Source organism: Doryrhamphus excisus, linkage group LG1 (assembly GCF_037039965.1).
Source record: "Doryrhamphus excisus strain RoL-2023G ecotype Guam linkage group LG1, RoL_Dexc_Guam_v1.1, whole genome shotgun sequence".
Classification (NCBI taxonomy): domain Eukaryota; kingdom Metazoa; phylum Chordata; class Actinopteri; order Syngnathiformes; family Syngnathidae; genus Doryrhamphus; species Doryrhamphus excisus.
In genome coordinates, this window is record NC_136357.1 from 16,257,404 (window position 1) to 16,269,543 (window position 12,140).

The 12,140-nt window shown below is 41.1% G+C and overlaps 1 protein-coding gene across 2 annotated transcripts; it reads left to right on the forward strand.

Annotated features, from left to right (window-relative positions):
* The first annotated feature begins 3,151 nt into the window (after positions 1-3,151).
* LOC131131483 (monoacylglycerol lipase ABHD2-like) lies at positions 3,152-11,442 on the forward strand. 2 transcript variants are annotated; one of them, XM_078791521.1, is made up of 10 exons: positions 3,154-3,446; positions 3,845-4,065; positions 5,503-5,678; positions 5,766-5,933; positions 6,854-7,037; positions 7,112-7,204; positions 7,935-8,036; positions 9,028-9,097; positions 9,170-9,254; positions 10,652-11,440. In XM_078791521.1, the coding sequence occupies exons 2-10, from the start codon at positions 3,854-3,856 to the stop codon at positions 10,924-10,926; spliced, it is 1,365 nt and encodes a 454-aa protein (XP_078647647.1). In that variant the 5' UTR covers positions 3,154-3,446; positions 3,845-3,853; the 3' UTR covers positions 10,927-11,440. The 2 variants fall into 2 exon arrangements, with proteins under 2 accessions (XP_078647650.1, XP_078647647.1); XM_078791524.1 differs by lacking the exon at positions 7,935-8,036 and having other exon boundaries at positions 3,152-3,446; positions 10,652-11,442.
* The last annotated feature ends 698 nt before the right edge of the window (positions 11,443-12,140 follow it).

Sequence of the window (12,140 nt, forward strand, 5' to 3'; positions counted from 1 at the left end):
CGGAGTCGCCACAGCTGACCTTTTTTTGATCCGCATACAGATTTCACTTTGTATTCCGGATGACAAATACCAATGATGCTTACCAGTGGAGATTCGAACCCAGAGGCGTTTGCTCCAAAGTCCAGAACGCTAACCACTACACCACCACTACGGGTCGCCTACTATACCCACTAAATCAGAAAGTGTTGTTCGCAGTAGTCAGTAAGCAGTTTGGGAGTATGACCAATCACAACAGAGTGGGTATGCCCAGAGGTGGGCCGTGGGTGGAATAAATTAGTATAAGTTATAATAAGTTATGTCGGGAAGCACAAATCCAAGGAAATACAATTGGAATAGATGCAGATTCTGGAAGATCTAGAAAGTTTTCTATGCGGGTTATTGTGTTATCTGAATGTCACTATTTCAAAAGGTTGTATCTTGAAAATGCTTAGCAGTAAAGGCATACTGAAAATGAGAAAAAAATGATCAGTATGAGCCAAAGTTTGCTACATGGACTGAACGTTGTCCTTTAGGAGAAACATATGAATCCTCTTGGATGACCCAGAACACACTGAAGCTCCAATAGCAGCCTCTAATAGCACAGTGGCATTTGAAAGTGAGTGATAAGAACATCAAATGTTTTTCTTTATCTTCCTGTTTATTTACACACACGCACACACATTAGTAAGCCATTTTGTTATGTTCGGGGTGTCTCTGAACGCATCTTGCGTGCTGGTACTGAGAATGAGAAGGACAGGATGAAGGAACTAGAGACGTTTTGGTTGGCGATACATACAGTATATGGTATAGGAATTGTATTGCTGTGTGTGTTCAGGTCAGAAGGAAGTTATAAAACAGTGTCAGGCTCTGTGTGACTGTGTGAGGATGCTCCGCATATACTATGTGTGTACTACGCACTGTGTGTATAATGTATAATAATCTTATTTTGGGGCGTTTTGGACATTCCATACATTACGGCACAACCACGGTCCAGTGTGTGGAATCACGTTGGCTTTTGCAAAGAGGGAAATGCTCACTGTTTGTAGTAAAATAAACATGGCTACATGACAAATCTGTCCAACCACCTATGAAGGCACCATGGGATTTCACACAACACTTGCATCTCAACTAAGATGAGAAAAAAGGAAAATCCTACATGACCAGGACTGTGTCACAAAGCTCTAAGAGGATAGGGACAGGTCTACAAAATTTTGATTCTTATAAATGAACCGGTATTGTCCCTTTTTTAATCTTTTTTTTTTTTAACCAACATTGTTCTTGAATGGTATCGGCAACCATGAATCAAATCGTTATTGAAACAAAACGTTACACACCTATATTGTGTGTAACGAACTAGTGTTCAAAGCACTCGATATTTTGCTGATTTTCTGTCAGTGCGACTGCTACATAACACACCATGGGGCCGAAGAGAGTTGAGGATGCCAGTACACATCCGATCTCGCCAGGATGTACAGAAAGTCCGGATTAACAATAACTCTCATCCATTCATCAGTTCAATTTATTTCATTTTCATCATTTTCTGCTTGTACATCCCAAATTATTATCTATAAACTATATTTTTCAATTATTTTTGGGTGCCTGCAAAGGATGAACTGCATTTCCTTTGGGAATAGATCCCATTTTGGTTTTGGTTAGATCTTTTGGAACAAACAGAAGCCGGCATTCCACTTGAATCAGGGCTGTTTTTAGACATTTTTTATATCATATATATTTAAAAAACAGTCACAGGGTGAAAAATGACTTCATCTGAAAACATCTGCATGCTAGCACAATACTAGAAACATTTAGCATATCAATGTGTGAAATAAAATGATTGAGGATAATAATAATGTACTACTATAAGCCATTTTAAGAAATAGTATCTTTAGTAAACGTCAGCTACCTGAAGGACCATAAATGGACAAAAAGTTTCTCAGCACAAGAATTGTTTGTGTTCATCAAAAATGATGACAGGAGAGGCAAGTAGAAGACAAGTACGAGGGGGTGTAAAGGTACAGTACGTGTATCCATGCTCAGATTTTTCAGAACAGAACATTCCGGACGGTACAGAGCCATACTGAGTTCCCAGGTGGAACACATGGAGTGACGGACAGGAAGTGTAACTGCCCATCATCACCTATTAACTCCATAAAGCGAGGACGTCCAAAGTGTGGCCAGGGGTCCATTCATGGTCCCCTTTTTTAGAACATTACAAAGAACTATTTAGTTGGGCTGTGAATGATAAAACGATGCAACTGGATATCTGGTTTGCATAAGTAGCAGCCTCCTGGATCGGTAAGAATCTTCCATAAATCTTTTGTAGAGACCGGGTATCACAAGAATAGCAACTGGTTAACAGTCCATATGTCTGAAATATGTTTGAAAAAAATATATTTTTGCTAGCGAATGAGTTTACCAACATGAGAGCCTGGGTTACTGGTGATACACGTATACATTAAAAAGTACAAACAAAAGTACATTAATAGACACAAAGTACTAATACTCACTATATCTATCTACATTCTATGGCCCATGCTGGAGCCTATCCCAGATGTCTTCGGGCGAGAGGCTGTACTGGTCGCCAGCCAATCACAGGGCACATAAAGACAAACAACCATTCTCTCTCAATATGTAGCGAGCATAAGCTGTAGAAAATGAATGAATGAATGAATGAATGTGTTAACGCTAGGGAGTGGCTCCCCCTAGTGGTTGAATTGCTTCCGAGAAAGTCTGTATGCATCACTGCCAACTGAAAAATATACAGTATACACAATACAGTACAGTACAGATTCAATGCAAAACTCCTTTTAGACGTTCATATATCATCATATAACTTTTTTTTTTACTAATCATGGCATCCGTGTAAATGTGTGCCTTTGCCGTTCTAAGTGGAACTTTAATTCATTTTTACAAAGCCAAGTAAGTAGTACATGTTCACTGTGGTGTCTTAAGTAGGAAGTGAAACTGTTGCGTTGAGATGCAGTAGGATATTATGGAAATTTAAAATTAAAGTGGTAAACCTGCCAAGAGAAATGTACTTTTTACGGGTTGTATGAACTGTGAGTCATTGGGTGGAGTGTTGATGGTAAGTCACGTAAATGTGTACATATTTTGCCCTTTAGCGATGAGCGCGCGCGGTGACGCCCTGAAATCTGAGCTTTTGTGTGGGCGTGAACGCACCGGGAACTGGTCACTCCGACAGGGGCTGTAAACACAAGAAACAAGTCTGGGTGGAACCGAGCGGAATCGGTACAGACAGTTACGAAACTCCACCGACCTGGACCGGAAACCACCTTTTAAATTGTACTTTTTTTTGCTAAAAGCCAAGTGTTGCTGAAGCCACGTGTATCTCCTGGCAAGTTTGAGGAAGAAAAGGACAAGAAAGAGGACAAGAAGCCGAGACCTGAGGACTCTTGATGTAACTGAAGTGCCAACTGAAGAACCAAGACAACTGGAGGCCACATCAGGTATTTTTAAATATTCATGACACTTTTTTAATGGTTCACCGGTTGACCACTTGTTGCTGTGCATTTTAGTCACCCAGCCAAACATGATCTGAAAACGCTAGGGTTCTCCATGATGTCATAGGTCATGAGTTTTTGGCCACATTGAAGCCATTTTGTACCAGGAGTCACTTGTTCCACAAGTTATGCAGACAAACATCTAAAAAGTCACGTTGGAGGCCACTGACAGGAAAGCTTCCCAAGCATGTCCTTACTTTATGCATAAATTATGTTCTTTACTGCTCAGTCTTTGGTCACATGACAGATACACCAGTGCCAATACTTCAAACAAAGTACACCTCAAATATTTCCTCCGATTATAGCATCCCGTTACATTTCTAATCTGTACTGTTATGTATCAGGTGTCTGCGATGGCCACGCTGATGGACGGTGAGGTCCACACCTTGACCACGGAGCTGCCGGCCATGTTTGATGGCGTGAAGCTAGCAGCGGTGGCCACTGTCCTCTACGTCATCGTACGCTGTCTCAACCTCAAGAGCCACCCCTCGCCGCCTGAGGTGACTTACCAGGACACGCCACTCATGCGCTACCTGCTCGAGTGCTGCCCTTTGCTGACCAAAGAGTGAGTAACCAATATGTGCCATGGTGAAAACTGATATTCTGTATAATCATCAGTTACCTGTATTTGTACAATTTTAGGACTTTCTATTAACAATAAGACAAAAGACTGAAGGGAAGCAAATGCACAACTTTATCCAGATCTGCACCAAAATGTAATCCTGTTAGTCCATAAAAAGTTTAGTAGTTAAAAGTAACAAGACTGATTACTATTATTATTTCATAATGGTGATATGAATATGATTGTTGAAAACTTCAGCAACTACTTATTAAATATTGGTCCAAAACGGGAAGAAGGAAATTTATGGACAAGGGAGGAAAGGAATGAAACAATAAAAATGAATACTAATTCTTTGTTTCTCACTGATGTGACAAATAAGGAAATTATTGATGTTGTCAATAACTGCACAGCAAAAACATTGACTGATTGTAATGGAATCGACATGGAAACTATTAAAAGGGTAATCAATTGTAATGGAATCGACATGGAAACTATTAAAAGGGTAATCAATGAAACCATAGAACTGCTGACGTATGTCAGTAATTTATAATTTCAGACTAAACAGCTATAGTAGTTCCTTTTTTTTTAAAGACACACATCAATTTTATTACTTCTCTAAAATTATGGAGAAGCTATTCAATAACAGTTTGGACAAATTTATTAATATGAATGCATTACTTGCACAAAGAGCTAACATTCCAACCTCCATTCCACTGATATCTAAACCTGCTTGAACGGGTCATGTTGTGTTTATTTTGTTTTTATTTATGACCATTTTACTGGTTATATCTATGATTATTATCTATTATGGTTGTAAAAAAATCCTCATTATATCACTATATGGTTACATTACCTTACACTTATTTGTATATATTTTAAAAAATCAGATGGGGGGGGTAGGATTTAATGAGCTTTGCTTCTTCCTACTCCTTTTGGACATGTGGAACTGTCAATTGATTTATGTGATGTATTCCATTGTAACCTGATGCATGTTCAAATAAAATAAACCGTTACCATAGATTACCAAACAACCAAAATGTTAGTAAACTGCATATGCACCAAAATGTCATTTCTTTATGGTAAAGTTTTTGTGCACCTTTATCCCGATCTGCACCACAACTGAATGAGTTATCTTTAACGACTTGACCCACCCGCATTCATGCGTAATCTGGCTCATGGGCAAAAATGTACAAAAAAAAGATTTCCGACGTTTATCCAGATTTTCACCAAAATTAGCCCATGCCTTTCAAAATCCTCTCCAAAAGTGGAATTAAGGGTTGTTTTGTAATCCTGCTAAGAATGAAGCGATGCCAAAATGAAAGTGAAATCCTGGCTGGTGCACTAAAACTGAATGAGCTGTTCTATTTGTGGGCCCCTCCCTTGCGTCGGACGGGCTAAAAGTGCTTAGTCATGCTGTGCTTATGTCATGTGACTCTGCAGTTACATTCCTCCCCTGCTGTGGGGGAAGAGCGGCCACATCCAGACGGCCCTCTACGGCAAGATGGGACGCGTCAGCACTCCGTCGCCAAGCGGCGTCCGCAAGTTCCTCCCGATGCAGGACGGGGCCACTGCGACCTTTGACCTGTTTGAGGCATTAGGGGACCACAGCACGGGAGGTCAGAGGCGTGGTATTAAACTGCAAATGTTGTGTCAACATTCATAAGACGCAGTCGGTATGTGTGACTCTGCTGTTTGTGTGTCAGGTGACATCACCATGGTAATCTGCCCTGGGATTGGCAACCATAGCGAGAAGAACTACATACGGACCTTTGTGGATCACTCCCAGCGGCAAGGCTACAGATGTGCCGTACTCAACCATCTGGGAGCTTTGCCCGACATGAAGCTCACGGCCCCGCGTGTGTTCACCTACGGTACTGAAGACATTGTAACATAACATTCAGCCACAATGTTCTGGGGGTCAAAGATCCTCAATATGACAGGAGCGATCTACTGTTTTTGAGGACCTACTGCAAAAATACTAGTCCCAAGATCCATCATGTGTCTAGAACACTCTGCTGGATTTAAGGATGTGCAAAAATACAAGTAAAAGATTGTCTGTTGGACAGGACCTGCTGCAGAAACACTATGAGAAGTTCATCAATATGACAAGAGCACTCTGCTGTTTTTAGGGATCAACTGCAAAAATGCAGAAAAGTCAAAGATCTTTTATATGACGGTGTTGTTTTTAGGATTATTTTGCAAAAACAGTCAAAGATCTCCTATACAACAGGAGGTCTCTACTCTTTTCAAGGCTCTACTGGAAAACCACTAGACAATGATCATTTATATGACAGGAGCCCTCGTCTATTTTTGGCAATTTCTGCATAAACACGAGTCAAAGATCCTCTATATAACAGGAGTCCTGTGCTGTTTTTCAAACTTACTGCAAAAACGACAGTCAAAGCTCCTTCATATATCAGGACCACTCTGCTATTTTGGAATCTTCTGCATAAACAAGACAGCTGGGATAGGCTCCAGCACCCTCCGCGACCCTCGTGAGGATAAGCGGAAGAAAATGAATGAATGAGTCAAAGATTGTCTATACGACTGGAGTGCTCTGCTGTTTTTAAAACGTATGTTTTAAAAATAATAACAGAATATTATGTTTTTTGGAATGTGCTACAAAAATCTTAGTGGCTTCTATTTTTGAATGGAACCTGTTGGCAGGTGTAATGTTATTGATGTGCCAGATTTGGCCCACGGGCCGCCAGTTGGCTAACAATGTACTATGGTTTTATTTAGTCCTATTAGCATGCTTACGTGTCTTATATGTCTTCATCCCCATGTTCAGGTTGCACGTGGGAGTTTGCGGCCATGGTGAATGCCGTCAAGCAAGCGTTCCCTAACACGCTGCTGGTGGTGGTGGGCTTCAGCCTGGGGGGCAACATTGTGTGTAAATTCCTGGGGGAGAACCCATCCAACCAGGACCGAGTGTTGTGCTGCGTCAGCGTCTGCCAGGGTTACAACGTCCTCAGGTGGGTGGAAAGAATATGTTTACGTTTAAACAAACAAATATCTTGGCGGTACAAATGTGTTTATGAATGTTTAGAGCGCAGGAAACCTTCCTCCAGTGGGACCAGTGGCGAAGACTCTACAACTTTGTACTGGCGGACAACATGAAGAAGCTTATCCTGTCACACAGGTGCACTAACAGCAGTAAGGTCGTGACTGTCTAGCACAGGCGTGGGCAAACTACGGCCCGGGGGCCACATCCGGCCCGCCAAGTGTTTGAATACGGCCCGCCCAATCTTTCCAAAGTATTTCATTTAAACTCAACATACAACCTGGCATCATGGCCTGAGCCAACCTTTTGATGGTTTTATCAATTTCGTTTTTTGACATGGTCTGTTGTTTACAAAGTGCTCCTGAAAAAAGGGACACAAGCACATAATAATAACAATAATTATTATTATTGTTATTATTAGATTATTATTAAATTATTAGATTATTATAATTATTATTAGAACTATTATGATTATTATAATTATTATATTAATGCTAATTATTACATTAATGCTAATTATTATATTAATTATATATATTATTGTTATATTTGCATATTTTACATAATAATAATATAATTTATTATTTTAATTTTATTGTAATTATTATATTTTATTATTTTTAAAATATTTAACTATAAATATAAAATAATAAATAATAATAGCAGATTGCATGACAATTTTACAGATACAATAATACCAGGTGGACTGTTACGTGTAAAATATATAGTCTGCCCCCCCCCCCCCCCCCCCCCCCCCCCGTAAATTTTGTCATATCAATGCGGCCCGCGAGTCAAAAAGTTTGCCCACCCCTGGTCTAGCACGTCTGTACCAAACGCAACACCTTTGTTTTGTCCCGGTTATCAACAGGAACAGCTTGCTCAGCATGAACTCCTGCAACATTAGCGACGCTGACATGAGCAGATTGTACGCGGCCACGTCTCTCATGCAGATTGACGACAGCATCATGAGGTAACATCTCACCAAGGACCTACTGCAAAAACATGAGCCGAAGATCCTCTATATGACAGAACCACGCTGCTGTTTTTTTAAGGATGTACTGCAAAAATGCTTGTCAAACATCCAATATAACAAGGGTTCCCAACAAAAAACAGTTCTTTCATATAAATTTTGGAAATATTTTTCCAATAAAATAATACGCCACAAGCTTTTACTTTAACGCTAGTCAAAAATTCTCCATATGAGATGAATACTTTGCTGTTTTTAAAAAACGACTACACAAATGCTAGTCAAGATTCTGTGTTTGACAGGAGTGCTCTGCTGTTTTTAAGAACCTGCCGCAAAAACACCAGTCAACGGTTAATAAAACAATGGCCCATATTTCCAAAAATGATACGCATTAACATGCAATTCATTCATTCATTCATTTTCTACCACTTTTTCCTCACGAGGGTCGCGGGGGTGCTGGAGCCTATCCCAGCTGTCTTCGGGCAAGAGGCGGGGTACACCCTGGACTGGTGGCCAGCCAATCACAGGGCACATATAGACAAACAACCATTCACACTCACATTCATACCTATGGACAATTTAGAGTCACCAATTAACCTAGCATGTTTTTGGAATGTGGGAGGAAACCGGAGTACCCGGAGAAAACCCACGCATGCACAGGGAGAACATGCAAACATACAGAGATGACAGAGGGTGGAATTGAACCCTGGTCTCCTAGCTGTGAGGTCTGCACGCTAACCACTCGACCACTGTGCCGCCTACATGCAATTCAATGTAGTAATTTACTAATGTATTTAGTGGTTTTTTTTTTAAAGTGTGTTTGTTTTCCGTGGCTCGGTTCAGCCCCACCTACAGACCGGTACAAGGCTGCAGCCCGGTAGTTGGGGACCCCTGCTCAGGATTACTAAAGGACTACTGCCTAAAAACTAGTTGTGAACTGAATTCATGGAGTTTGAATATCAGTGCTGTAACATGCTGTAATCATTGTGTACAGAAAGTTCCATGGCTACAGCTCCTTGGAAGAGTACTACCAGCAGGAGAGTTGTGTCCACTACATGCACAGGGTGAGCAGAGACTACTGTGTCCTATTAAAGATTATATCAACATCTACAAGAACATCATGTAACGTCTTCCAGGTGACCGTTCCTCTCCTCCTGATGAACTCCATAGACGACCCTCTAGTGCATCCCTCTCTGCTCGCCATCCCGCGCACGCTGTCAGGTTTGTGGCATTAAATATTGGCTACAACAACACATTGTGTTGTTTTAAAGCGTCTTAAACTGCCACAGCTTAACCCCGCCCCAGCCCGCACTGGCCTGTTGAATTTTTCAGGGTCATGTGATCTGCTGGATGATCACATGACCCCCACCCCTGACCTGACTTACACACACCTTGAACAGTCAATCCACATCAACAAATTATACAAGAGTACTTGCTGAGGCTACTCTTTTAGCTAAGGTATAATGACCACACAGTATTGTGTTTTATTTGAAAACGTTAATGTACTGCTTGGGTTGAGAGTTGGCATCAATTTAGTTTTAATCATAAATGTCAGGTTGAAGGGGATTGAGTTGGGGTAGAGTTAGCTGTAAAGTTTCCAAGTCGTTTGTTAGCAGTCAACGGTTGGCGCTGTGTTGGGTTATGGTTAGAAATTAGCAGTCGGGCGTAGGGTTGGAATAGGGGCTATGGTTCGGTGATGGCAATTTGGGTTGTGTTAGGATTTGGCAATATGGGGGCCAACGACAGAAAACAATTGAGAACCACTGGGATAGGCTACGGGTTGTGGTTAGGTGTTAGCATAATGAAGCTAAGGGGCATGTTTAGAAGTTAGCAGGTCAGGGTTGGGATAGGGGTTATGGTCAGGTGTTAGCATTTCAGTGTTGGGGTTTCAGATTAGGATTGAGTTAGGTTTGAGTTAGCTGTTTTGGGTTAGGATTGGGCTTGGTTGTTAGGTTGTGGTTTGGTGGTTAAGGTTAGCTTAGGGTTAAGGGTTACGATAGCTTCAGCCTGGGCTCATGGTTAGTGTTACTCTATGTTCAGTTGTTATGTATAGCATAATGCTCTTTATTAGTTATGGTGCATTTATATAGTACATTTAAAAGAAGAGTGGTGCTTTTAGCCAGCGGTGGGTATTGAAATGGTGCTAAAATGTCCGAATGAATGGCTAAGGTGGAGGTACAACATTTCTCTGCCCAACTTCACTAAGACCTTTCTTTGCATTAAAGATGAAGCTTGACGATCAAGTTCCCTTTGTCACTCTTGAGTTTCCGCGCTTAGAGGTGAAAATAAATACAAGTTGACCACTTGAGGTCAGTTTAAATAGCCACAGTCATTCTTGAGCATTAGAGTAAATGCATTAATGATGATTGCTTTTGTAAAAATAGCCGACAAACGATGCCTTAGGGTTGTTGTATTGTTGACACAAACCAGGCAGACAGCTTTTTGCTAACAAGTCCTAATGTTTTTGTCATTTGGGGAGTGACCTCTTGTGTGTCATGAAACATAACACCTAGACTCATCCATGCTTGGGGTTTACTTCCTTCTCTTTTCAAGCTAAACAAACACGTAAAAGGATGTGAGGACATTATAAACCATCATCGTGTGTCTCTCCCCTTTAGAGAAGTTGCCCAACGTGATCTTCGCCCTGACTCAACATGGCGGCCACTTGGGCTTCTTCGAGGGGGCCGTGCTGTTTCCTCAGCCACTCACCTGGATGGACAAGGTTATCGTGGAGTTCGCTGACGGCGTCTGCCACTGGGAGATGAAGACGCCCGCCTGCCTTGAGAGACGCGTCCAGAAGTCACATTGCGAATGTGCTGCGCTAGCGACCAAACAACCGCAGGCATGGTCATCCGTGTCTGCGTTATTTCAGTGTGAGTGGCCGTACAGTTAGCGTGGTGACAGACCAGCTTTAAAAAAAACAAAAGTAGAACCACTTCACGTTACTTCCTGTGCATATGCTGCTTTTTCTTAAACACTCCTTCTTGGGTTTGCTCATTTTGTTGGTACATGTATATTTTTAAAAAGCCAAAGAAAAGACAAAACACAGGCAGAATTGGCTCTTTTGATGCTTGCCGAGTGGGGGTCTGGCGCTGTGTGCTAAAGGATGAAATAACAATGTCAAGTGGCCTTTATATAATTTATTGCGATTGATGAATTTTGATTACAGGAAATGGGACGCGATTAATATGCACTTTATGCTGTTGTGACAACTGTTTTCAAGCCCTAAATAATTGTTGTTTATGATCTTCAGAATAAACTATGGGATAGATTAATCTCTTGCATTTTAATATTGTTGCTTCCTAGAGAAGTGTATCTCACAAATTATTTGGAGTTTTTTATTTTAATTTATTGAAAGGCTGTCTTTAAATGAAGTTTAGACAGTGGATAAACGCTGTACACGTAAAACAAACATAAATGCATTGAAACTACAGACATTGTTTCATCATTCAGGATAGATTTTGGTCATCACACTTTGAGAATAGGGGTGCAAAGGAGAGGCAGAGGATGATTGACGTTTAGGTAAGACACGCCCCCTTAGTTATTATTGCTACGGCCTACTGCACAAACGTGGCGCTTCCAATTTCCAATACTTCCAATTTCAGGCAGAAGCACGCATAGCAAAAGTTTTTTTTACTAAAAGGGAAACAGGAATAGCCCAAAATCAAAAATCAAGCGTTAGAAAGCTCGTTAGCTGTGAAGTCCTCCTGCTTAATAACAACGATATGTCATTATTTAACATCTAATAAACCCATGACTTACCATGGAGCCGACAAAGTTTGATCTCTGAAGAGTTCGTTTTGTACTCCTCCGCATTTTGGAAAAGTTCCCTCCAACCAAAGGTCAGTCTTACAGGCTACAATTTGACCATAATAATCTTTTTAAATTGCAAAAATATTCGTTTTCAGGTCTCTAATATTCGTTGAATTGAATAGATCCGCCATGAAAATACGGGCGGAACATGTAATGTACTGCTTTGTGATTGGCCAATCTGACCTGGTATGTACTACTATATGATTGGTCAATCTGCGTTTCCCGGGTCTGCTAAGGATTTGAGTAGGTGGGCGTGGCCGCCCAGCCCAATGACGTAAAGACTGTGCTGTACAT

Bases quoted from the DNA above. Each gene is read 5' to 3' on its own strand.
- LOC131131483 (XM_078791521.1), top strand. From the start codon at position 3,854: ATGGCCACGCTGATGGACGGTGAGGTCCACACCTTGACCACGGAGCTG. The intron at 7,038-7,111 runs GTGGGTGGAAAG...ATGAATGTTTAG, and splicing joins CAGGGTTACAACGTCCTCAG to AGCGCAGGAAACCTTCCTCC. The intron at 9,098-9,169 runs GTGAGCAGAGAC...AACGTCTTCCAG, and splicing joins GTGTCCACTACATGCACAGG to GTGACCGTTCCTCTCCTCCT.